This window comes from Mustela erminea, chromosome 12, assembly GCF_009829155.1.
Source record: "Mustela erminea isolate mMusErm1 chromosome 12, mMusErm1.Pri, whole genome shotgun sequence".
Classification (NCBI taxonomy): domain Eukaryota; kingdom Metazoa; phylum Chordata; class Mammalia; order Carnivora; family Mustelidae; genus Mustela; species Mustela erminea.
Window position 1 is genome coordinate 13,258,935 of NC_045625.1, and position 27,396 is coordinate 13,286,330.

The window sequence follows — 27,396 nt, forward strand, 5'->3', positions numbered from 1 at the left end:
TTTAACAGATGTTGACATACTATTTACTTTCCTTTTTCTTGTTGTTTTCACTTGAAGTATTTCTTAGAGTACCGAAACACACTCACATGCCTTGGTCTTTAATTGCTGCACATATCCTACAGTATGGATGTATTAAAATGTATTACAATAGCTCTCTAGTGATCGTTTGTGTCTAGTCTTCTACAAACAGTGCTGCACTCAATATTTTGTGTATCCATCTCTTTTCATATAAGTAGTCTTTAAAAAAAGTTAACTAGAACCCTGATAGGCATCCAATGGACAGTTCTAATTATGCTGCAATTGGGCACACACAATCTCTCCTTCAAAAATTGTGTGACTTATTATAAGAAGTGACCATTTCTATAGTCTTCAACTGTACTGCTTAGCATGAATAGGCACATCTCATGCACAACAATGTTTCTCTTCAACGCTGCATTCCAGGGTAATGTCTTCCACATAGATTAAGTAACAATCAGGGATCTACACCTAAACTGCTACAAGTGGAAATAATTTGCATCTAATCTTTTAGATTAGAATGGTGTTTATGAATGCGTACTCTAAAGTCACATGTGCCTGAATTCGAGTCCCAGCACTGCCAATTTTTATGTCTTTTATAAAGTCTTCGACCTATATGACATATTTTTCTTATTCATAAAATGGGGCAAATACAGCATTGACTTCATGGGGGATGATATAGAGATTAAACAAGAAAGTATTCATCATTCTTAGGCCAGTTCCTGTTTCACAGTAGGTGTTCAATAAGCATTAGCTAGGTTTCAATTCAGGTGACAACTGAATATACAGAAACTTCCTAGTCAGACCTAAACTCACAGCTGGGCAAATAATGGCAATTGGTTCACAGCTTTCTTTTTTATTTGGCATAGGCAAATTTCTTGATTTCAGAGATGTTAAATTATGACCATAAAGAAACTATACTTATTGGAATTAAAGGATATAGGAATAGAAGTATAGAGCTATAGGGCTGGAAGGGATTTCCATTTAACCTTATATTGGATTATTATGTAATAGCCATCCCTATGTATTAAAAACTTATATGTCAAGCATTTTGAGTATATAATAAAATAATGAGGTATCATTATCCTCATTTTGCAGAAAAGACTGTGGATCTGAGAAATCAAGTGACATGCCCAATGGTGAATCATTAGTAAGTTGAAGATCAAGGATTCACACCCAATTCTTTCTGAAAATAAGAGATTTGTAAACTACCATACACTTTTCAAAGAAATCTCACTTACTTAAGGCAAAGCTAGCTTATGAAAGCTCTTCAGTGCCGAGAGAGAGAGTCTGAACTTCATTTTGGTGGACTGAGGGAGGGCAGTCCTATTCATTAGACACAACAAACACAGTCCCTGGGGCCCTGCAATAGTTTTAGGGACTCACAAAAATGTTTTAAGTGCTTTCAAAGTCGGAAAAGAAAGATGAACTTATGGGTTAAAGAAAATGTTTTGCTGTAGAACATTAATATATTCATCTCTATGCCAATTTAGTTGTAAAATATGAACTATATGTGTATCAATATAAATATTAGATATATATATATTCTCCACAAACACAAGGCCAAAGTGTCAAGGTTCCACGAAAGTCAAAGCTGCCTTGTGCTGAGATGCTCTTAACTTTCTGGGAGAATGCAACGGCAGACTGAGTTGGAAGAGCAGAGGACTGGTGGGAGGTGGTTAAATTGTGAAAAATGCCTTCACGATTTTTTTGCTCCCATCAAAGAGAGGTTATAAAGGACAGAAATGAAACACTGTAAGTGCCACGTTCTAGCTGCATGATCGTGGACTCGTGACTGGATCAACATAAGCCTCAGTATCGCCATTGATAAAATGGGGATAAGCCCCTCCTGGGATTGTTGGACAGGGACAGCGAGCCTCGTTCACCTCTGTGTACGAATCGCTCAAAACATACCTGTTGAGTGAACGCAGTAAATGTGTGCTTAGCATTGTGGCCAGTGTAGCACAAGCGTCCAGTAAGCAGTATTTGCTGGCATTAAAAATAGTAAAAAGTCCACAAAGTAACAACCCCAACCCTTTGAGACCCAGTCGTACTTCAGCAAGCTCCACGCAAACCTGCGCAGTAACTTCCCTCGGCGGCGAGCACGCGACGGCGCTTGCGCATAGGCGCTCTCCTCCGCCCCTACAGGCGCCACCGCCAGTGGGGCGGGCCTCGGCGGCGGCGCGACGAGTCCAGAGGGAAGGGCTGAGGAAGGGGCGTGACTAGCGGGCCGGGGCCCGGCCACCCTCTTCCGGGCTCCGCCAGCTGCGCGCGCATTCTCCTCCCCCCTCGCTTCTTTTGTGGTCCGGCCCATTGCGAGGGTGACAGGAAACCCTGTGCAGGGAGCGCCGCCATCTTGGACCTGCCCGAGGAAGATCCTGAGGGAGCCGCAGGAGCAGTCGCTGCTGCCGCCGCTACTACCGCCAGTGCGTCTGCACCTCCTCCGCCAGCCCGCTACCTGCCGGGGCCTCGGCCGACCGCCCCCGCCCTTCTCCCGCTGCGCCTGCACTCCTCTTCCTCGTCCTGACGCCCCCCTCCCGCCCGGAAAGCTGCCCAGCCACCAGCAACCCCCCAGGTAAGCCGGGCCCTCCGCAGTGTCCGTCCGACCGAGACCTCCTCGTCCGGCTCTCCGGGGGCCGGCGTGCGGACGACGGCGAGCTGGGCGGCGGGCGGGTGGCGCCGCAGGACAGGCCCTGCCAGGCCGCGGCGAGCCGCGGGTCGGCGGTGGGCGCCGCGGCGCCGGGCCTGACGGGACTCCCGTGCGGGGGCGGGGGTATCCCCGCGCTGCGTTCGCCCAGCGGAGAGCTCCGGGGCGTGCGGGGAAGGGTGTGTTCTGCCTCGCCTTCCCCGCCTCCTCGGCCGGGCTGGGCTGACAGACACCTTCCGCAGGCCCCTCTCGTCCCTGCCGTTCTGGCGGCTGCAGACCACCCCCGCGGTATTTATCCACGCGAGGCACGGCGCCTCGCAGCCCACGAGCCCAGACGTGGCACTCCCCGTCCCGTAGGCCGCGTCTGCCCGGAGTACAAAAGACAGCCCCTCGCTGCCTCGCCGGCATCTTGGAGGAGCTCCGGTGTCCTTGTCGCTGTGGGTAGACTGTGGACTTGGGCTGGCGAAAGGGTCCGTGCTGGCGAGGTTCTGCTTTGGGTGAGGCCCTGCGAGGCCTGTGACATCCTATAAGGCGTCGAGCTTAGGTAGCATGGGGAAGCGGTGAAGAAGACGGAAAGTTTTTTTGGCATTTCTAGAATTTAAGGGAAGAAGGCAAAGCAGGCGTTTGTTTTGATGGGTTGCGCCTTGCCGTGAGCCAGGCGCGGATTTGGCTGTCCTCACCGCGGTGCTTCCTGCTAAGCCTAGCCCTTGGTGATAAGTCAAGTCACCTGCACTTTACAAGTGAGGAAACTGAGGCTGGAAGTTGCGATGTGACTGGCTAATGATGGTCCGGACACGCTGGCCTCTCCCACACTTGCCTCGTGTTTCTCGGCTGCACTCAAGTTAGGCCAGTGTCCCAGGCGTGACCACTTAAACTGTACTTACAGCTTAATTCCTCTTTCCCTGTGTTTCCGTGGGATGACAACTGACGACTCCTTTGTAACTCAAAGTCTGTAGTGTCAGCTGCTCCACTGCCGGTCCTCATTCTCCCAGCCCCAGAGGAGAGGTGGCAAGATTTTCATTTCCCATTGGAAGAAGAAACGGGGCTTCCCAGAAGGCAAGTGCTTTTCTGGTGGTTCCACAAAAGTGTTAGAGCCCACTTGAACCCTTGCAAAGTTTACTGTCACGAATGTCTTTTCTTATATGTGGTAATTGAACACAGACTTGACCCTGCAGATATCTAGCTCCCATTCCCTCTTCCCCCAGCACTTTCCGAAATTTGTCTTCAGAGTTCTGCTTGGGCCCTTTTATTTGTTCATGCCTTAAGTCATGTGTAGTTAAGAGTTCTGGAGGGTTCCTACTCCAGTACTGCCACTTTCTAGTTTGAATGACCTTAAAGCAAGTTACTTAGCCTCTCCGAGTCGGTGTCCTTATCTATACAGGGAATAATTGTACCTACATTTTAGAATTGTTTTGAGGATTAAATAGGATTAAAAAACCCTTAGCACGTTGCTTGGCATTTAGTTAAGTACCCCATTGTCTGTAACAGTGCCAGGCATGTAGTGAATGTTTAATTTTTGTTGAACAAAGAGGAGCATGGCTTCAGAGAGTTGGACAGTTAGACCTGGGCCTTAGTCTTTTTTCCCTTGGTAGTGTATGACTGCGGATATCTCAAGTCTCTGAGTTGGTTTTCTTACCTGTATAATGAGTTTTTACTATTAAAGATTGTTTATAAAATAGGTGGCATGTATTAGGCACTCAATAAATGTTAATTGTTGTAAAGATGGAAGACCCTTTTAGATTCTAATAACCTAAAAAATTCCTTGAAATTAAAGCTACATTTTAAAAAGTTTTTGCTTTTTATATTTCATGTTAAACTTTATTGTGGCATACTTCAACTGTGCAACAGAGTTTGGAGTGTTTTAAAGCTAATCTTTATCAGTATTAAATATCTTTGCATAATCTTATTAAGATTTTGTACTGTTGGAGTAAACTTTTGATTAAGGCAAATATGTTAAAATAGGACTACTGAGAGATGTTTGTTTCTTTCTTTTAAAGCTTGAAACAGTTTTGTGTGGTTAAAAGTAACAGACATGGTTGGAGACAGCAGGGTACAAATAGAGGTATGGAAGATAGGGTACTTTTAAAACATTTTATGTTCTAGATAGTTTTAAACATATACAAAATAGAGTGGTAGAATGAGGCTTCATATACTCATCAGCCAGTATCAACAGTGATCAGTCTTGTTCATCAATATACACCTTAACCCTTTCCACCAAATTATTTTAAAGCAAATTTCAGACATGATACTACATCAGGAAAATTTTTGATATTACTAACCTTTCAACGCTAGGAGTAAGTACAGGGTTGTGTTTTTTTCCTTTAAGTACTTTCATTCTGTGAACAGAGGTGAAGTATTGGAGTACTACTTTTTCATAGCACAGCCATCATAACAGGGAAATTTTGTGATTTTCTTAACATAGTAAGTAATCCAGTTCTTTTTCTTATATTAATTTATGTAAAAGTGTGACATTGAATGTCTTGTCAAAAGTGAGTTTTTTAGAAGTGGGTGTCAGAAATGGATGGGTTATTTTCAGAGGTTGCATTACTGTTGAGGAAATTGACCATTCATTTAGATTAGATTAGATTATTAGAATAACTAATAAAGTTTTGTGTCCACTGACTGACAAATCAAGTAGCAATCCACGTTAGACAGTTTGTAAGCAAATCTTTGTTTAAACTCTTTCTGTTCTTAAGTTTCATGAAGACAGGAATAATGCATTTTTTTATTATTATTTTTGATCATTACTATATTGTCAAAGCCTAACCCAAGAGTTTGCGCTTAGTAAATGTTCAACAAATATTTTTGTATTGGAATCACAAGAGCAGTCTATCTTGATTCTGGTGTTTATTACAAAATGTCTTACATGTAACAAAAACAAAAAACCAAGCTTACTAATTTTAACAATGAAGATCAGATTTTAAATCACCTGGAATATTTTGTGGGTTGTTTTTGTCTTGTGTTGTCTTGAATAAGTTATGTAAAAATTACATGGAAATGTCATATGTCCTAAGGAGAAGAATAAAATAGCTGTAAAACAGTTGTGAAAGGATTAGTCAGACATAGTGCATAAGTTAACACAGTAAAAAGCCAAGCTCTAAAAGAAAAGAAAAAAATACTGTCAATTATTGGAGTGGTTTCTTTTTTGTTTTTTTTTTTTTTTTTTGAGGCTGATCATATGATTAACTTCATATGTTGTTCCCTGTTATTGTAAATGTGGAAGTTACGTTGAAAGTATTATGAATGGGAGTTTTTTGGATTTTTTTAAATTCTTTTTTTCTTTGAGATTTATTTATTGTAAAGAGCGTGCACAAATGCGAGATGGGGAAGGGCCAGAGGGAGAGAATTCTCAAGCAGATTCCCTGTTGAGTGTGGAGCCCCACTCAGGGCTCCATCCCAAGACCCTGAGATAACCTGAGCCAAAATCCAGAGTGGACTGCTTAACTGACTGAGCCCCCCAGGCACTGCTTGTTTTTGTTTTTCTTTTCTTTTCTTTTTTTTTTTTTTAAAGATTTTATTTATTTATTTGACAGATCACAAGTAGGCAGAGAGGCAGGCAGAGAGAGAGAGAGAGGAGGAAGCAGGCTCCCCGCTGAGCAGAGAGCCTGATGTGGGGCTCGATCCCAGGACCCTGAGATCATGACCTGAGCCGAAGGCAGCGGCTTAACCCACTGAGCCACCCAGGCACCCCTGTTTTTGTTTTTCTTAAATTTGTTTTGTATTAGAATTATATATAAAAATGCTTTAAAAATATTTAAGTTATTTTCTCGGGGCGCCTGGGTGGCTCAGTGGGTTAAGCCGCTGCCTTCGGCTCAGGTCATGATCTCAGGGTCCTGGGATCGAGCCCCACATCAGGCTCTTTGCTCAGCGGGGAGCCTGCTTCCTCCTCTCTCTCTGCCTGCCTCTCTGCCTGCTTGTGATCTCTCTCTGTCAAATAAATAAATAAAATCTTTAAAAAAAATTTATTTTTTTTACTACTTTGACTACTTTAGAAAATTAGCAGTGAATATAGTATATGCTTATCCTGTTAGTGCAGTGTTATAAAGAAAGTTAATAATTCCTTCCTATCCTTTTTCTGCTCACAGTCCATGTATTCATTTTTCACTGTTTGGTGTGTCTCCTTCCATATTATCTATATACAAGATTGAGAGAGAGACTGGGTGTATGTGTGTGTGTGTGTATTTAAAAATGAGAGAAGCTATTGCATAAAATTCTGTCAACTTTTTTTTCACTTAAAATCATGGATATATTTTCAGGTTAATACATTTATATCTAAATGGTTTTGAACTAAATGCATATTATTTCATCATAATAATAACCACTCAGATGCCCCTGTTTCTTCAGTTTTTATTTGGACTTAGTGATAGTAACTGCAGAGTTGTGAGAATTAAGTAAGAATTGTATGTAGGGAAAAGTAGTGCTGATCATTTCAGTTATTAGTATTGAAACCTCAATTTCTTCAGTCATTTCCCTGTTAGATTGTAGATTGATTGTTTTCCAGTTTTTGTTTTTTTGTGGGTTTTTTGTTTTATTTTGTTTGTAAAAATGCTATATTAGATCCACTTGGACCTATAACGTTATGGATTGAAGATTTTGTATCTGTGGGCTACTTTTTCATCAGAGGGTGATTTGGATTATCTTTAAGATTTTAAAATGCATTGTTTACCTCCTAAAAATGTGGCAGTTCGTAAGCAGATTGTATGAAAGTGCTTTAGCCTTCATCTCTGTCTGCACATTTCAAATCCAGTCATTTATATGTCTGTATCTGTTTAACTGTGTGGAGACCATGCAATTTTATTTTGGGGGCAACAGTGATTAGTATTTAATGTGCATTTAGTAACCATGTAGAGCTCTGTGTATGGGTCTGCAAATAGGTCCATCATTTTGTTCAGTGTAAAACACACTGCAGAGTTGTATATCGTAGCATACCCCATTTTTAAATTTATTCCTAACCTCGATGGTGGTGTGTTTCTTGTGTTCAAGAGTTAATGCTAATCTCGAAAAATCCTTTGTTAAGGCAGTATTAGGCATAGTTAATATTTAAAGGGGCCACACAACAATCATCAGTGTTCAGTGTGCATTTAGTAATCATTTCTCTTGACAGCCAGAAAGTTCAGAGCTAAGTTTTACACATGCACATGTAAAACTATAATTGTAAATATTTAGTGTAATTATTCTCCATTTTCCTTCGATTTTGATTTTTTGGTCCTATCGGTCCACGTGTGTGTGTGTCATTCTACATATATATGCCTTTAATAAGCTACCTTAGATAGAGAAAATCATGTTCTTTGGAATCGGACCTGGGTTCAAGTTCTAGCTCTGCCATTTACTATTTTGTAACACAGGCCAAATTAGTTAATTTCTCCAAACCTCAATTTCTTCAGGTTTTTTGGGGGCTTTTAAAAAGATTGATTCATTCATTCATTCATTCATTCATTCATTTATTCAAGAGAGAGAGAACAAGTGGGAGAACCAAGCAGAGGGAGTAGCAGAGGGAGAAGCAGGCTCCCCACTGAGCAGGAAGCCCAGTGTGGGGTTTGATCCCAGGATCCTAGGATCATGACCTGAGCTGAAAGCAAATGCTTAACCAACTGAACCACCCAGGTGCCCCTGTTTCTTCAGTTTTTTTACATGGACTTAATGATAATAACTCTGCAGAGTTGTGAGAATTAAGTAAGAATTGTATGTAGGGAAAAGTAGTGCTGATCAGCTCATGGTTTACTCTCAACAAGTGTTACCTTCAAAAACTTTTTTGTAAGTAGATATAATTTGGATTAATGTAATTATTTATCCATATCTGTAAATCCTGATTACAACATATCACCTGAATATAATTTTTTTAATACTACTTAGAGTATTAAATTAGAACAAGGTGAGTGAACTGAGAAAGGTTTGTGTTCCTAAGTACCATGAAAGGACTTCATGGTGCATCTTATAATTATGGGGGAGGCTGGATGATATAGTGGATAAGAGGGATTCTCTGTAGTTAAAACAGTCTTAGGTCCATTATAGCTCTGTGACCTGGGCATGGTTACTTACCTGTTGAGTCTTCATCTGTAAAATGAGGATTATACTCACTGTTTTATAAGGCTGTAGTAGTAAGAATTAATTGAAATTGCATGTGAAGTGTTTATTAGTACATTGCCTGGAGAATATTAAGTGCCCAATAAATGGTAACTGTAACAATTGTTTGTTACTAGTTTACAGGTTGTTCATCTTGTATTTAACCAAGCTTACTGTCTGAAAGTGGTACTCATAAGGAAGTCAGAGGCATTGAATCTTAGCTGCCTATGAATTTTATTCTCATGCTTTTGTAACACATGGGGAATACATTTTAATCACACCAGCAGTTGTGCACAAGTTACAGAATATTATTAAGGTTTTTTAATTAGTGGAGATGGTACTGTTAGAATGGACTCATGTTTTCAGAGTGTTTGAACTATACCAATGGTTTTTGCCCCTGTTCCCCCCTTTATGACTTTTGATTAAAGCAGAAGCATCCTTAAGTAATAGTGGCCAAACTTTTTTCCCCTTCCAAAGCTAGTTAAAAAGTACATTCTTCACTTCAACAGTGGTGTGTTTCATTCATGTTCAAGAAATGATGTTGAGAAATTCTTTTTTAGAACAATATTAAGCCTAGTTAATATTTAAAAGGGGCAACTTGAGGGACGCCTGTGTGGCTCAGTTGGTTAAGCGATTGCCTTCGCCTCAGATCATGATCCTGGAATCCTAGGACTGAGTCCCGCATCAGGCTCCCTGCTTAATGGAGTCTGCTTCTCCCTCTAACTCTACCCCCTCTCATGCTCGCTCTCTTTCTCTCTCTCATTCTCTCTCTCAAATAAACAGAATCTTTAAAAAAAAATAAAATGGGCCACTTGAATATAGTTTTACTGCAAATACCTAATTTTGAGTGAATGTAACCAATAAAGTCTGGGAGTATATTTAAACCTAGCTTGTATCTAAGCTTATAATAAGAGAGGGAGGGCCTGTTGTGTTAGTGGCTACAGTGCTGGACGCTTCTGCCTTCATTGTCTACTGAAATTAAGTTTGAGTAGCTTTCCTTTTTTTTTTTTTTAATTTAAAGATTGTATTTATTAGAGAGTGAGCAGGCACACGCATGAGAAGGGGGGAGGGGAGAGGGAGAAGCAGGTTCCCTGCTGAGCAAGAAGCCAGACCTGGGACTCAGGGCTTGATCCCACAGACTCAGGGATCATGACCTGAGGGGAAGGCAGATGCTTAACCAATTGAGCCACCTAGGCATCCCAGTAGCTTTCTTTTTTAACTTTGCTTTTAGGGTTCATTTTTAAGAAACTTGAACCAGAAAATTGTGTGGTGAGGTGAAGACAGGGCACTGTATTTATTCTGTGAAAGTGATCATTCTCTTTTATTTGGGAATAGTTTATGCTAATTAGTGCTTGGTAATTTAAAAAAATGTTTTAAAATTAGTCATCTTGTAGATATTTAATGAATGCTGTGTCATAATTAGCAAGTACACAAATTAATACAACTGGAATTGGCTTTTAATTTCATGATTAGCCTTTAGAGCATTTCAGTGAGAAATTAGGGTTGTAGAGGCCTTGGTTTTTTTTTTTATTATTTTTTTTTTTTTTGAAGATTTTATTTTAGAGAGAAAGAGCAAGATAGAGTGAGCACGAGTAAGGGGGAGGCGCAAAGGGAGAGGGAGAAGCAAGATCCCTACTGAGCAGAGAGCCTGAGGTGGGTTTCCATCCTAGGACGCTGGGATCAAGACCTGAGCCAAAGCAGACATTTAACCAACTAAGCCACCCAGGTGCCCTGTGGTTTTGGTTTTAACAATAAAATGGAAGGAAGCAAAGTGTATATAGCTACAACTTTGAGTAAGAAGAGAGAGAGGAATGGGAAAGTCAGAAGGGGAAGAGCATGAAAGGAACAGTAATTTCAAGGTGAATAAACGATTACTTTTCCCCAAGTTTGAGTGGGAAAAGAGGAGCTTAAAAAAGGAGCTAAAAATTAATTACAGGGTTCTGGAAGAATGCAGGAAGAATCCTTAAAAAAGGAGCTAAAAATTAATTACAGGATTCTGGAAGAATGCAGGAAGAATGAAAAAAATATTTTTATTGTGAAAGATTATTCTTTTCCTTGTGTTTAGGATCTGGTTTAGAGATTTGGTGAATAGTCTACACCAATTTTAGCCTCAGGACCACATTTATTCTTAATAAGCTTTGAGTCCCCAGTGTCTGCAAAAAGGGAAACAAGTTATTACGTTGTTCAGATTCAGTTAACTAGAAAAACTCCCTTCCTGAACGAACTGGTTAAGGGAGTTTTCAGTGATGATGAAGATGGATTATCAAAGTGCTAGAACATTTCAAGCTGGAATGGGTAGTAGGGCATCCACTTCGGTTAAATGTAATCCTTACAGTTAAGTGGCTATATTATGTTAAGTTAAGACTATATTGTGTGAACAACTTTCCTTTCCCTGATAACAATAATTCACTTATTTTATTTATTTATTTATTTTTAAGATTTTATTTATTTATTTGACAGACAGAGATCACAAGTAGGCAGAGAGGCAGGCAGAGAGAGAGAGAAAGGGCTGTGGAGCAGAGAGCCCGATGTGGGGCTCCATCCCAGGACGCTGAGATCATGACCGGAGCCGAAGGCAGCGGCTTAACCCACTGAGCCACCCAGGCGCCCCAGTTCACTTATTTTAAATACATACTTTTTCTATAGGTTAAATTTTATTATATGGTAATTTTGTTAGTCTTAGAAAAAAAATTTCCGCCATCGTTACCTTATCTGGCTTGTATAATGTAACAATTGCCCATAACAGTAAAAATCATATTTTAAAAATTGGAAACCAATTTTTTTAAAAAATGGGGTCAAATCTTTGTGTGTGGGCATGTGCACATGCAAAATTTTTATCTTTCCTTAAACCGAAAACTGGTTTGACTAGAATAAATGTTACTTGAAGTTACTACCATTACTACATTTTACCTCTTGTTTCTCTAGCACCTAGCACAGTGTCTGACACATTCACGGCATTCATTTGAATAAATTGGAGAGTTTTTTTTTTTATGTTGTTAAAAGTAGAGAGAAATAAGAATTATTTAGGTTAAGTATACCCGAGGGCAAAGAGTAGGCTGGGATCTTTCTGAATATTGTCTAATATATAAACTTGCAGATTTGACAACCATAAGTTGTATTTTATGCCATTATTTTAGCTTTTAGAATAGTATATAGTAGGCATTTGATACATTGTTAATCTTAAGATCCTGTATTAGGTTGAACCTAATTGAAATTGCAAATAATTGACTTTTTAAAAAGTCAGTAGGAACAACAGTTTCATGTGGTTTTTTTATCTAATTCTGACTGTAATTTGGTTTGGAAATAGTTGGACTGGTCTTTTTTTTGGATGTTGTGCTAACTATGATTTAAAGTGGAGTAAAAAAGTTACTTTTTATAACTTTTAAGAGTTTTATGTGTTTGTAAGTTAGTGGTTACTTTTTATAACATTCTTTTGTAAAATCAGAGTTCTGAACAAGTTGGCCATTAGTAATTTACTGGATCAGTTAACAGGAGTGGGGACTTCAAAGGAGGAAGACTTTATAATGATATTTATCTCAAATATATAAAGATTTCATTGTTTGAAATTTTCCATAGTAACTTTTCTTACTGGATATTCCCTAAAGAGAAATAATGGAATTGTTCTGATATAATGGTTTCTGATATTTCTATGGATAACACACGAGAATGTTAATGTTCATCCAGGAGAATTTGTGCATTTGATCAGTTTGGAAAATGCAGTTTTACTCTGGCTTATTGTAATCAATATTTTGTTTATAATCAGTATGCTGTATTTTATATATCTTTTAAAAACTGGCAGTGACCAACTGGAGAACTTGTGTATATCCTTCTGAAGTAACACAGTTTTCTTTGTTTTTAGTGCCACCATGGCAACTGCACCATACAACTACTCTTACATCTTTAAATATATTATTATTGGTAAGTTTATTTAATTTATGCTCTTGCTCTACAAAGAAAGTTAATATACAAAATATTTATATACTAATGCTTAACATACCACTCCAGAAGAGTGAGTGTTTTTTGTTGTTATTTTTTTAACTGCAAAATTAAAGCTCCTTTATTTTTGTGGTAGCGATGTACTTTTTGTATTGTGGCCCTGGATACTTCTGTAGTACACTGATGGGTACCTTTTGAAGTGATATTGATTGTTCTTGAGGGCTGCCTGAAAGCTTGTTAATCCTGGAAGTGGTACTAATTTCCTAGGAGCACTGATAACTTTTCAAAAATACCATGAAAACCCTTGGAGCCACCTGGATTCCAAAAATTGATAGAGAACATTGAGTCAGAGTAGTTGTGTAATATACATAAAATATAATACTGGTGGTTTTTCTGCTAAGTTTCAAGATGTTGCTCAAATTAAAAGATAAGATTGTTTACCCAGGTGTAGTTGTAAGAGTTTGGTTGGAAGTACACATACTTTTCAGTTAATTCTTCATATTAGAACAGTTTGATGTAATGGTGGGCTCAGTACTTCCTTGATGAAGGGTTAAATGCCTATGTAGTACAGTTAGAGAGAACATCTGTTACGGATTTCATATAATGCACATGCTTATCTTTTGTGGAATTTTTTTTTTTTAAGATTTTATTTATTTGACAGACAGCGATCGCAAGTAGGCAGAGAGGCAGGCAGAGAGAGAGAGAGAGAGAGGGAAGCAGGCTCCCTGCTGAGCAGAGAGCCTGGTTGCGGGGCTGATCCCAGGACCCTGAGATCATGACCTGAGGCAGAGGATTAACCCACTGAGCCACCCAGGCTGTAAGAAATACAGGGAATATAAGAATATAAGAAGAGATAGATGGGATCTAGTCAATCAGACTTCCAAAACTTACTATTTTTGCTTGTTACATGCTGCCCTGTTTGTTGTGTCCTTATGTCTTTTGCTTTTATGCATGAATTAAGGGGGAAAAAACAATACAAAACTTTGAAACAGTTCAAAGTAAAAAATGCTTCTCTTAACAACAGTTTCTTTGTTAAAAAGCACTTCCCAGCTGATAGTTACTTGCTAACATAATTTATAATTTAATTCTGTCACTGCTGAAGATTGGGAATAATCAGTTTGTACATCACAGTGAAAAGTGACATGTAGGATTTTTCGAACTCATCTTTTCAAGTGTCCCAGAAATTTGTGATGTGATATAGTAGGGGGTATAGCAATCATTACATATAATTATGAGTATAAAATTGAGAAATGTAATTGGCAATTGAAACTTTTCTTTCTTTTTAAACAGGAGATATGGGAGTAGGAAAATCTTGCTTACTTCATCAATTTACAGAAAAAAAATGTAAGTTCACAATAAGGTTAAGTAATAAATTTATACTCACTTTCCTACCTTTTAAAAAGTGTCATTTTCATTACGCTCCATGCATTTGATAATAACTTTTCTGCATATATACATTTTTGTCTTTAGGGAGGGAATTTTTTTTAAATAGAAGCATATAAAATGAAATACACCTGCATGTATAGAGTGTTAATTTATATACCATATATAATTTGAGTTACTTGTTTAGGTTTTTTTGGTGGTAGAAAATTTTTAAAAATTATAATGTCAAATTTAAATAATATTTTCTCTGACTCTCCATTTTGGAAATTTGCTGCATATGTCACTTGTTAACTAAATAATAATAGATTGGAAATATTTAAATGAAATTCTTTTTATATCAAGACTGGTTGATTAATATTTGAAGTATAACTCTGTCTTGGGGAGGAGACCATGTTATTTTATGTAACTGATAGGCTAAATATAGTTGAAACTAATTTTATGGCTTTTTTTTTTCTTAATGTAAATTTTATGACATCGCCAACAGTCTGTGTATTCTTGTACCAGAGAATAATAGGTTTAGGTTTTCAATGGCCTAATTATAAGGAAAGGACTAATAAACTTGTCCTGTTGGATTGGAATTATGTAACTTGCCAGTATGTAATTTTAAGTATATATTAAATGTGTTTTTCTTTGAGATACTGATAATATTTTTCAGGAGAAAAATTTGACAACTTCTAAAGTCTTAAAGCCATTGATTGTTTTGTTATATGTTAAATAGCATAATGTTGGTGTTACGAAGAACTTACTAAAAATCTTGAATTAGCAGATTCTTTTAGTCCAGGGATCAGTAAATAATAGCGTGTGGGTCAAATCCAGTTACTGCCTGTTTTTGTAAATAAAGTTTTATTACAATACAACTATGTTCATTTTACTTAGAGTCTTTGGCTGCTTTTGTGCTTCAGCAGTAGAGTTCAGTAGTTGTGGTTTTGGCTACAAAACGTAACTATTTATTATTTGGTCCTTTACAGAAGTATACTGACCCCTGTTCTAGTGCAGTCAGATTCGACTTCTGTGTTTTTGCTAATATTTTTTCAGTGCTAGCTTCGTCCACATACAGCCTACAAGCATTAATATGTTATTTAATAATCCAGTGGCTCTTCTCCTTGCTGGTCTTAATCTGAAGCTTTCTGGAAGTTAGATTATTATATGTCTTTTTTCTCTCTAACAGTTATGGCTGATTGTCCTCACACAATTGGTGTTGAATTTGGTACAAGAATAATTGAAGTTAGTGGCCAAAAAATCAAACTGCAGATTTGGGATACAGCAGGACAGGAGAGGTTTAGGGCTGTTACACGAAGCTACTACAGAGGAGCTGCGGGAGCACTTATGGTGTATGATATTACTAGGTAAGAGATTAATACTTTTCCAAACTTCATACTTGAGAAAAATCTGCTTTAGGCACTGTGGTTTGGTGTGTGTGTGTGTGTGTGTGTGTTTATTGATTTAGACATTCTTAGTTTGTGATTGTGTGATTTTAAATGAGCTTATTTGAAGCTTACGGTTATTTCTCTACACTGTTGTGTAAGACTTGATGTAACATGTTGATTTCCTTTTCTGAAAGTGAATATGACTGAAGAAAAGCTTTAGGAGATGCTGGTGGAGCTAATAGAAGAATACTATTCTGAAAAGCAGCATCAGTTCAATTATATGAGGTGAAATAATATTTTATACCAAAGTTTGTTCTTTTCACTTCAGTAGAAAGCAAACAAGTCTTGAGGAGTTAACTCTATTCAGTCTCTGGTGTTAAAGTTGACACCTTTTCAAAATAAGGTCAGGGAAGGAATTAAGTAGTTTTGCTAATGCAACATGGTAGACTGTAAAAAGTTCTTATGCTTGCATCTGAAGGTGTTTGAGGTATTTGTTCATTTACTTAAATTCTTTTTTGTTCTAAAATGAATTAAAATGGTTTATAGTACTTCATGCAGCAGGATTAAATTTATTTCAGCTTGGCTATTTTGGGAAACTGAAAGCACTTGATAAAAAGTAAAAAAACTGGACCGTAAATATTTGGCTTCAGAAAACAGGGAAAATTGTGCCACTTCATTAAACTGTGCTAAGCTGGAAAATGAACTGGATCACCTTTCATATTAATGCAAATGCCAGCTTAAAGCAGTGTGCCTCTTGTCTTGCTTTTTTGGGTGAGGTAGGGATGGGTGAGTAGGGCCAAAGGGACTTTCAAGCATATTTCCTTTTGAGAAATGGTTTATACTGTTTTCTCTTGAAGAGTCATGATACAGTGTACATTAACATATTAACATCCTGAGAAGTTCTGCATTAATGAAATTCTTTAACTTAGTTTAGTGTTTCTTAAGCTTATTTTATTAACACACTTTGGGAAATGTGGACTTAGAATGAAGACAGTGGCAGATTATAATTATAGTGCTTGAAGTTCATTGAGTTCCAGAATTGGTTAATCTCACAGCAAAACAGAGCAAAATAGCCTTAATGCTCTTCTGAATAGGCGAGCAACTGGTCACATGATTTCTTGTAAATAGTTTTGTGGGAAGATTATTAAAGACCTGGCCTTCTGTGCAGGACATCCTAATAAGGGATGCATTCCTGAAGACTTTGCATAATTAAAAACTCCATTGCTGATAAATTTAAATGTGGTGATGTGTCTTTAAGAGTGTAACAGTCTAAAGTGTTGTAGTTTGTTTTGCTTTGTGCAAGTGTGCTTGTGTCCCCCCCCTCCATGTTTACTGATAATACAGTTGACATATAAGATTGTGTAAGTTTAAGGTCCAGGGTGATGATTTGATACATGTGTATGGTTTGCTTTTAAACATAACCTTTTAAGCGTAGTAAATACTTCTGGTAAAAGTTGTGTCTCTCTGAATCTTCAAAAGTACTTCTGGTGGGAGCACCCCAAATGTCCATTAACTAAGGGATAGATAAACAAATGGGTATACTCATACAGTGAAGTATAATCTGACCATTAAAAGGAAAGACTCTCTGATACATGCTATATACAGTGGATGAATCTTGAAGACATTTTGCTAAGTGAAGGAAGCCACATGTTGTATGACTGCATTTATATGAAATAGCCAGAATAGGCCAATTCAGAGACAGAAAGTGGATTTCCGTGGTGTGGAGATTGAGTGCTAATGGGTGCAGTGTTTCTTTTGGGGTTGATAAAAATGTTCTAGAATTAGATACGAGTGATCACTGCACAACTTTGGTATAAATACCAAAAACCACTACATTGTATACTTTAAAAGGATGAGCTTTGTGGTAAATTCATTATATCCCAATAAAATTTTACTGAAAAAAAAGTACTGCACACTTTAGACAGGTGCTTTATTAATATTTCACAGTGACACTGATGTTGTATCCATAACATTGATATTTTTTCTTTTTTTTCTATTCTTCTTCACATTTTAAAAACTTGAAAGTTCTACTTTAATAATACCTTTATTCCTGGCATTAACTGTAATTGTTACAGGATACTTCCTAAATTGACAACATAGCTTATCATGGCAGTTTGTTTGGCTCTATCAGTTGTTTGATAAGTCATTTTACATGGCAAAGTTAGGGATATTTTTTACTTTTTTTTTTTAAGCACTCTTGCCACTAATTAATGAGTATTGGCATGTTGCTATAGTTAAATAGATCTGAAATTATGGTGAATTTTAAGTAAATAACAATTACCTAAGAAATTAGTAGCAGAGGTTATGGGCATATCTAAATAGTAACAGTTTATATGGTCTTGATACTTAAAAAGGATATAGATTTTTCTGTTTACCAAAGTGGTGGCAGTTTGTAATTCATTCTTGCTGCCAGCTTTGACATTTTAAAATTTATCAAAATAAGTATTAATGTTTTGGGATTTGTACTGTGTAAGTTTTTGTGCACAAAGTAGGATAAATCTGTTGTGTTAAAGCAAGGTATGCTAGTAACTACAGATTTGGAACAGTAAAATGATAAGACTTGTGCTTTTAAAAAATATTTGAGTATTAGAAGATTTTACCTAGAAAATTTTAAAACATTGGGAAAATGTTTTGATTTGACCCCCTTTTTTTTAAACGGTTAGGTGGTGTTTTGTGTATAACATAAGTTAGCACAGTGAAAAGAAAACCGTACAACTTCTTTTTAGTCTCTACTGGGAAAGGATTAAATGTTTGGAAAATCCAACTTTATATTGGTACTGGCAGCTGGAGTTCATGGAATATATTCACAAGACTAAATTTGAAACATTTTGAGGACACTATGTGCATAAAGAAAGAGTTCAAGGCCTGGCTCTGAAATGCATTTAAATCTTTGCGAGCTTCTGTTTTCTCACCTGTTAAATGAATAAGATGGATTAATGTTTTGTGAATGTATATAAATCAAACATTTTTAACTTTCAAAATTTTATTTGACCCCTTTGGTAAAGTCTGATAAATACTTATATTCTATGTACTGTATATAATATTACAAATTATTTGGATTTGCTTGTCCTCTTTGGGCCTATTTGGCTAGTGCAAATGAGCCTACGAGCTTCTAAACTCTTGCTTGGAGAAATAGGGCAGTCTGAATCTCAGAATGATTTAGGTACTAGTAAATAAGAATAAAAAGTTAGAATAAACTTATTTTGTTATCTGGGGGCTTGGATTTCCAGTCAAATACATTAAGTGCCATTTTAAAGCTGGTTTTTATGTTGTCATAGTTAACTTTCTCTTGGAAGAAAGGTGAGTTTTATATCAGTGTATAGTAGTGTGAACATCTTGGTTTCTAATACCAGACAGATGCAAATATGTTTGTCAGTGAACATATTCGCTAGACATTTTGATATTATTTCTCCCATTTTGTGATTGAAAATATGGATGATTTTTAAAAATCCTAGTTTTTACTTCAGATTAGAAATTCTTAATTCAGAATTGTTTCCATTAATTTTCTGTGTTTTTCCTTGCCCACTGTTTATGAATGTGCCTTTAAATGTAAACAGTTTACTTCTGTATATAATTAGCAAAGTTGTTAGATAATGATTTATTTATTTAAAATAATAGATTTGGCTAGACTTCTGGAAAGTGTGGGTTTACATTCCACAGTCAGTTTTTGATGAAAGGGAATATTATAAATATTTATTTGAAATTCCTTTTTAAAAAAATTGAAATGACAATTGTATGTGGAAGTCACAAATGTAAACTTTAATTTTTGCAGAAGAAGTACATATAATCACTTAAGCAGCTGGTTGACAGATGCAAGGAATCTCACCAATCCAAATACTGTAAGTTGAATAACATCTATTATATAGAAAATGTAAGATCTGTGCTAACCCCAGAAGAAGAGTGGTTTGCTAGTAGGATTTTTGTATAAGAGTACCAAGAGAAGATAGCATTTTTTTTTCAGTACTAATTACCCCAGGTTTTGCATCTTACATGTGGTGTTTGTTCATGTTTGTGGTTTTAAAAAAAAAAAGTTATGAATGGGGTGATGTTCTCATGTCAGGTGAAGACAGTGAAATCTGAAAACAATCAGTTTAAAAGGGATCTGCATTTATTTCATTAAATGTTACCGTTGGAAGAAACTGGGCAAAGTATAAGTGGTCTCTGTTATTTCTTAACAACTGCTTGTGTATTTACAGTTATCTCAGTAAAATTTCAGTTAAAAACAAAGAGTTCTGCATGCTTTAAAAAAATTAGTTTAAAAATTTTTTTCTTTTTACAAAAACATCTCAACTATATTGTAATAAATTAAAAAAAATTAAAAAGCCATTGTGCTATATTTTCCAAATGAAAATTTAAAAAATTTGTTTTTAAATGAAAATACAGATTAGTTTCTTCGCCAGACTGAGAAGATATTTATTGAGATTTTATTTATTTATTTTTTAGAGAGTTTATTTATTTGACAGACAGAGATCACAACTAGGCTGAGAGAGAGAGGGAAGCAGGCTCCCTGCTGAGCAGAGAGCCCGATGTGGGGCTCAATCCCAAGACCCTGGGGTTCATGACCTGAGCTTAACCCACTGAGCCACCCAGGTGCCCCAATTTATTGAGATTTTAAAGGCCAACCAACATGCTAGACTTTATAGTATTCAAAGATAAATGTGGTCCTTGGCCCACAAAATGTTACAGTCTAGTAAGGGGATAGCTGTGTGTATACAAATAACTGCTGAAAAGCAGAGTGAGATATGAGGTAGAAATAGAGCTGCTGGTATGTGCATTGCTCTAAGTACCCAGGATAAGCAGTGCCGTCTGGAGAAACCAGCTTTACAGAGAAAGGTATGTTTGCATTGGGACTATAGAGGTGAGTAAGGTTTTAATAAATGCTTAAGGGGGCATTCCAGGAACAAGCAAGGGAAGGTACTTAGGTGTGACTGACTGAGCTTCTTCAGAGCAAGGCCTGTGTCTCACTTAGCTTTGTACTCCACTATTGAGCAGAAGTCTGATTCAATAAGTAGGTAATCAGTGGTAAGATTGGCTTTTATCAGCGAACAGCAATAAATTGTACTGAAAGTTAACATGATTTGCCTTTTTTTTTTTTTTAAAGATTTATTTATTTTAGAGAGAGAGCCTGAGCAGGGATGGGGGAGAGGGATAGAGAATCCTAAAGCAAGCTCCCAGCTGAGTGTGGAGCCTGACTCCGGGGTCTCTATCCCATGACCCCAAGATCATGACCTGAGCCGAAATCCAGATCCAGCCACTTAGCAGACTGAGCCAACCAGGTGCCCCAAAGTGGTTTGCCATTTATGCTAGGGACTGTGCCTGGAACTTTCATATCCATTATCCCCTTAAACCCACTGTACGTATATGTACAGACCTATAGATGAACATTCATAGTAGCTTTATTTACAGTAGCCAAAAATTGGAAAAAACCTAGATGATCATCAGGAGGTGAATTGTTAAAACAATCTGGTACATTTGTACTGTAAGATACTCCTCAGCTACAAAAATCGGAAACAACCCAGATGGTCATTAGGAGGTGAATTGTTAAACACTCAGTGGTACATTCATACTGTAAAATACTCCTCAGCTACACAAAGAAATGAACTATTGATACATACAGCAATTTAGATGGATATCAGGGGCATTTCACTCATTACACATGAGTGAAAAAAGTTAATCTCAAAAAATTACATACTGTATGATTCCATTTATGAAACATTCTCAAAAAGACAGAATTGTGGAAGAGAACAGATGTGTTGTTGCCAGAGGTTAGCAAATGGGGGTGAAGGATATGAGTGCTGTGCCTCAACTAGAAAGGGCACAAAGCAGTTCCTTTCTAGTGATGGAACAGTTCTGTGTACTAATTGTGGTGATATAAATCTATATCTGCAGTAAGTTTGCATAGAACCACACACACACACACACACACACGAGTGTGTACAACTGGTAAAATCTGACTAAGGACATAGATTGCACCAATGTCAGTTTTCTGGTTTTGAGTCTGTAAGATGCTACTATTAAGGAAGCTTAGTGAAAGGTATATAGTAAAGCTCTGTTCTATAGATATTTCAAAAAAAATGTTAAGAAGCAAACAAAACTCATTGTAGAAGGCCCTTAGAGGAGCATAATGACAAATTAGCCATGTCTTTCCTGCCTCATTTATGCCTCTTCAAATTTTACCAGATCTTCAAAGGAAAGTGTTAGGGAGGAAGATCTTTACCCTTCAAGATTCTTCTGGCTTATCTAAGAAATTAATTGACAGAGTTGTTACAAGTTTCTGGAGATTGAGTCCACCCCTCTTCCTCATACTGAGAGGGAAACACCCTTACAAATGGAGATTTTTCTTACAGATGTAAAGGTCTCTTAAAGGGTAACTTCTGGGTTTTCAGAGCTTTACTTGTGTCTTCTGCTTAAAAATAAGCCAGCTTAAGATAAATATTCCAAAGAGGATATTTTGGGATGGCAAAATTTGCTCCCCTACAGAAGAAAATCTCTTAACATCCAGCTCGAATGTTACGATTTCTGTAACATTGCCTTCAGTTTCTATGTAGAAATTGCATATTTTCCCATTTTGTTGGTGTATTTTGTACCTCTGTCTAGTTAGCATGCCACTTTTATGTCTCCTTTCAGGCTGACGGGAAGCACAGCTTGGAAGTTATTAAGAAATTGGGAGAGAAGGCAGTGTTTCCATTCAGCAAATGTCTAAAAATTTTTTAAATTATCTTTTAAAAACTGCTTTATTGAGATAATTAACATAATTTACCCATTTAAAGTGTGCAGTTCAGTGTTGTTGTTTTTTTTTTTTTAATTTATTATTGAAGTATAGTTGACATTTGTTTTGAGTACCTGCCATCTAATGGCCCTGGAGTAGGTCATTGTGATTTTACCAGCCTTGATTTAAAAAAACAAAATTGGGGGCACCTGGGTGGCTCAGTGGGTTAAAGCCTCTGCCTTCGGCTCAGGTCATGATCCCAGGGTCCTGGGATCGAGCCCCGTGTCGGGCTCTCTGCTCCGCAGGGAGCCTGCTTCCTCCCCCCTCTCTCTCTCTGCCTGCCTCTCTGCCTACTTGTGATTTCTCTCTCTCTGTCAAATAAATAAAATCTTTAAAAAAAAAAAACGGATTCCCTTTTTCATGTGTTCTTACCTTATCCTTTAAAGGACTAGCAGACTTCATGTGAAAGTGCCTTTCCCTCCTCATTGGGCCTTTGTCCTCACTGATTGAAGAATGCTCACGTTTGTTACGCTGCTTAAGTGTTCTTGTTCAAGGTTTACATTCAGATTACAATGGTTCTTCAGCTCTTTGGACATCATTTTTAAGGAGTAGGAGAGTTAGGGGCTACAGTTTCACATGAGGAAAAGTTAATGGTAGAAATCACTTTTGGTTGAAACCATCCATTCCTACAGTATCAACATCTGGATTATCACATCTGTTGGGAAGGGAAAGGAGGGGGAATCACGAATTGGTATCAGATAAGCTTGTATGTAGACAGAGACAGTTTATCCATAATGCCCTACCCGCGGTCCCCAGAAACCACCATAAAGATCAAAAAGCTCTATTTCCCTAAGGCTGCAAACTTTTTTCTTAGAGCTTTGTAGAGCTGCCTTTAACTTTGGCCTGACTTCACTTACATAAATGATTCCAGAGTAGGTGTATGTATATGTGATATTTTGCCTTGGATTTGAACTTGTTTGCATGTGGGTCCCCCCACCACCTCCTCCCACCACCACTGTTCCCCATGGAACGCAGACCTTTGTTTTCAGTTGCTACAAACTTAGTCCTTCTCCAGGGCTAGTGTAAAGACAGTGTTTGAAGGTCATAGTTTGGGTTTTCTCCCTCGGTTCTAAAGTCCTTCTAAACCACTGACTCCCTGAGTGACCTTTGACAAGTCCCATTGCCTGATTTGATCACTAATTTTCTTACCAGTAGCCCGAAGGAGTTGAACTGGTAGTTTAACTTTTTGAGGGTCCCAGAGACACTCAAAAATCAGATGAAAACCATGAGCCTTTTCTTCCAGCGAAATGTTCTTTTTTATAGCATTCTGTGCTTAATTTCAGTGTATTCACAGATTTCCTGGAGCTTGTGCATGGACCTTTTAGTAATCTTACTCAGATAAATCATAACCTTTGGCCTAGACCAGGGTGTTCCTCATGGGCTGTATTGTTTTTGAATGGCTTGCAAGCTAAGAATGGATTTTACATTTTTAGAAGGTTATTTAAAAGAAAAAGTTAAGGGGCGCCTGGGTGGCTCAGTGGGTTAAGCCTCTGCCTTCAGCTCAGGTCATGATCCCAGGGTCCTGGGATCGAGCCCCGCATCAGGCTCTCTGCTCAGCAGGGAGCCTGCTTCCTCCTCTCTCTCTGCCTGCCTCTCTGCCTACTTGTGATCTCTCTGCCTGTCAAATAAATAAATAAATAAAATCTTTTGAAAAAAAAAAATAAAAGAAAAAGTTAAGAAGTATGTGCAAAGAGACCATTTGAGCTCCACAGACGTGAAATATATACTCTTTGCCTATATAGAAAGTTTGTCAGCCCATGGCCTAGGTAATTGCTGACCTCCCTCCTAATAGTACTGATTTCGTGATTCTCCTTATCTATGTGCTGGATGATTGCTGGTGCTTGGTTTCCTTTTTAGGCCTATATGTTTTTTTCTATCAAAATTTTTGGATTTCAGAATTTTCATGGTTGATTTTAAATGGTTGCTTTTGTTTTAATATGTCTTTCTTTTGGTCACAAATTAGGTAATAATTCTCATAGGAAATAAAGCAGATTTGGAGGCACAAAGAGATGTTACATATGAAGAAGCCAAACAGTTTGCTGAAGAAAATGGTGGGTTTAAGACTTTTAATGGCTTTTTGGGGGTCATTCATGGGAGGGGTGGCATTTTGATACTGCAGACTATTTGACACTTTTCTTTTAATGCCAACTACTTAAATCTCAAGAATGAAGAAGTAAAGTATGGGGGTAGTGCAAGTATTTAATGACAAATGTTAAGACTCCCCTCATCTCAAACCTAACATACTGTTTCATAAAAGACTATGGTAGGAGTACTGATAGCTGATAGGAAACCCTAATTCAAATGTTATTGGAGAAAATGTCCTTTTGAGTTCATTTGAAATGTCTTAATTATAGTCTGAATTTTAATTTTTAGGTTTATTGTTCCTTGAAGCAAGTGCAAAAACGTAAGTATGACTAAAATTAATCATTTTCATTTACATTCAGTTACATTCAAACTTCTCAAAGTAGAACCATACATGTCGAAAATGTATAATGTATTTGCTTACATATAATAATACATGTATGTGTGATGTTTATTGTGGGAAGACAGTTAAGCAGGCATCCCTTTGCTTCCTGTTTCACATTTCAAAGATAATAGTTTTTGCTACTTTATCTAAAAGATTGTACTGTGATTATTCCCCTGGTAAACCAGGTTAATAAATGAAACTGTGTTAGCATTCCAGAAGTGCTTGACTTTCACAATGGAGGTTGAATTTGGCATCTTGGACTCAAGCTTGGGTATTCTGTGCATTTAGTACTTCCGATTACAAAGCATGGCTTAAGGAAACAATGTCTAAGAATAATCAGAAACATAATTGATGTTTTCTAATTGTTACTCCATGTCCATTATCAAACCCCAGGATTTAAGTCAGAGTTCTTTATTTATTAAGTCAGAAATTCCTTGCTGGGTGAGAAGCTAGCCCCTTTTGGTTTAGCTTCAGCCATGTTATTAGTACTAAGAGAACTGAAATGAGACCATGGTCGAGCACAAATATGTCACCGTCACAAAATTAAAAAATATAGTTGATGCTTAGCTAATCAGACCATACAAATCCTGGAATCTCACTTGTTTGGAATACCTTCTTGCTATTACAAAAATGGCCTGTCCTCACTTTTCCTTATATATTAATATATGACATTTTAATGATTATAACACATTCAGTTATCCAAATAGGGTTTATAGAAATAGCTGTTAGTATCTTGTTTATATGCTTTCCACAGAAAATATTTCCCCATGTTGTTCTCTTAGCTCAGTCTTTTGGTAATCTTTTATTAGATGACAGTGGCTAAGTTGAAGATATCATGGCAGTTGACTAAAGGTTAGCAAAAGGTCAGTGTATAATGCCTTATCCTTTGTAGAAAGCTGTGATTCTCCAATAAAGTTGTCATTTGCCTCTTAGGGGAGAGAATGTAGAAGATGCTTTCCTTGAGGCTGCCAAGAAAATCTATCAGAACATTCAGGATGGAAGCCTGGATCTGAATGCTGCCGAGTCTGGTGTACAGCACAAACCTTCAGCCCCACAGGGAGGCCGGCTAACCAGTGAACCCCAACCCCAGAGAGAAGGCTGTGGCTGCTAGTGACCTCTTTGCCGTCGCTCCCATTTGACCTTTCACCTCTGTCTGTTGGAAGCAGTACTTTTTACTGCCTCATTGTCTTCTGTACATCTTACTGGGTTTAATTAAAAAAAAAAAAAAAGAAAAAACAACTCTGTTGTAAAAACAGTTTAACACAATACTAAACTGCTAAAACAACTAGATGTAATCAGGTTATCAAAAGGCAAGTAGAGTAATAAATCTCTCCTGCATGGTAAATCTAGACTTTTTTTTCCCCTTGATTGTCCTCGTGATAGATATGTCACCAGTACATGATTTAAACTGAGCACTGATGCTGGACTTAAATGATTTTTATCCTTCCTTTTTTTTTTTTTTTTTTTTTGGGCAAGGCTTTGTCTTACTGTATGGTTTAATTTGAGGATATCTTAAGCCTTTCTCCCCATCTTTAACTGTTCAAGTATGTCTGTTGTAACCAATAAGTTTATTGCTGTGAAATGACTTCTGATAGAGAATGGGTTCTATAACTGCTTTTTTTTTTGTTGGATAAATTTCCTGTTGCGTGGGTGGCATCTTTCTCGTGGAGGTTTGCTTCTGTCTTAGCCTTGCACAGGGAAAATATCCATTTATCTTTTCTCTTGTGCTTAATTAATAGCTTTATCTTTTTTTTTATGCCATTTTATCCTTTTCTCTTTAGCAGAAAGTAAATATGTATAAAATTTGAAGGAACCGAACTAACAATACATTCTGTGTATATTATTTTAATGAAGAAAATAAATTGATTACTGGCATTGGAACAGTATAAAATACCAGTTTGTACAGTATGACCTATATGTGACCATGTTACTCCCTTCCATTTCACACAAGGAAATACACAACTGCAGTTCACAAGTAATACTGGCTCCACCCTCTGGTGCTGGCAGCGTTTGGGGACATTATGCTGGAAAGAGCTCCTGTAGCGTGAGAGGATTAACACTAGCAGATTCTGTTCCATCTTTGCACTGTGGCTTACCTGCTGATTTTCTTAACTGTTCTTGTGCAATCGACAATGTGCTAACCTGCTTTTCTCTTTGTAAACATTTTGCATTACAGGCTGCATTTCTTGCCTTACTGTATAGAAAAAGAAAAAAGGCTGGGTTTATTATTGCACATTTTAAGCTTTTATACCTTTATCTTCTTGGAATGGTGAGATTGTGTACCGGACAGTCAGAACCACAGGTCTGCTGTTAAGGGATTTTAAATTGTGCATTTTTAACACTACAGTGAAGTAATTTAGGATACCCTTGTGTTCTTAGTATGAGGGGCTATTTTATGTCCTGTTGGCATAAGTTGTTTTGTAAAAGGGAAAGTGTTTCTAACGGTGTTTCAGTGTTTGTGCTGATACAAAGTAAGTTATTACTTTGCACTAGGTGGTTTGGCCACTGAAAGAATACTGTATTGCAAGGGAAACAATCTCTTTAGACAACAGACTTATGTTTTACCAAGTTCTTTACTTCTTTCCATTGATTTCTGATTCAGTTTATGGTCCAGATGGAGAATTGAAGCTATTTGAAGTAGGATAGGTAAACCTTACTATATTCTATAAAATCATTCAGCTCAACTGCTGTGTTTAAAATACACATTTTAAATCCCTCTTTACAGACACTAAAGTGAAAATAAAAAATA

The 27,396-nt window shown here is 37.4% G+C and overlaps 2 protein-coding genes across 5 annotated transcripts in view; one reads left to right on the top strand and one right to left on the bottom strand.

Annotated features, from left to right (window-relative positions):
- Nucleotides 1-3,240, bottom strand: part of LOC116570930 (translation initiation factor IF-2-like) — a 43,465-nt gene extending 40,225 nt beyond the window's left edge. For 3 of the 4 annotated variants that reach the window (XM_032308558.1, XM_032308556.1, XM_032308559.1), the window contains exon 1: nucleotides 1,930-3,240. In XM_032308558.1, the coding sequence (XP_032164449.1) occupies nucleotides 1,958-3,070 (1,113 nt within the window). In that variant the 5' untranslated portion in view covers nucleotides 3,071-3,240 and the 3' untranslated portion in view covers nucleotides 1,930-1,957. The remainder of the gene's footprint in view (nucleotides 1-1,929) is intronic. The other variant, XM_032308560.1, reaches the window with a different exon arrangement.
- RAB14 (RAB14, member RAS oncogene family) lies at nucleotides 2,483-27,396 on the top strand. Its single transcript, XM_032308561.1, has 8 exons — nucleotides 2,483-2,590; nucleotides 12,585-12,643; nucleotides 13,952-14,005; nucleotides 15,213-15,390; nucleotides 19,184-19,250; nucleotides 24,144-24,231; nucleotides 24,554-24,584; nucleotides 25,581-27,396. The coding sequence occupies exons 2-8, from the start codon at nucleotides 12,592-12,594 to the stop codon at nucleotides 25,756-25,758; spliced, it is 648 nt and encodes a 215-aa protein (XP_032164452.1). The 5' UTR covers nucleotides 2,483-2,590; nucleotides 12,585-12,591; the 3' UTR covers nucleotides 25,759-27,396.

Excerpts from the sequence above, each read along its gene's own strand:
- RAB14 (XM_032308561.1), top strand. The coding sequence starts at position 12,592 with ATGGCAACTGCACCATACAACTACTCTTACATCTTTAAATATATTATT. Across the intron at positions 14,006-15,212 it reads TCAATTTACAGAAAAAAAAT|TTATGGCTGATTGTCCTCAC; the intron begins GTAAGTTCACAA and ends TCTCTCTAACAG. Across the intron at positions 15,391-19,183 it reads ATGGTGTATGATATTACTAG|AAGAAGTACATATAATCACT; the intron begins GTAAGAGATTAA and ends TAATTTTTGCAG.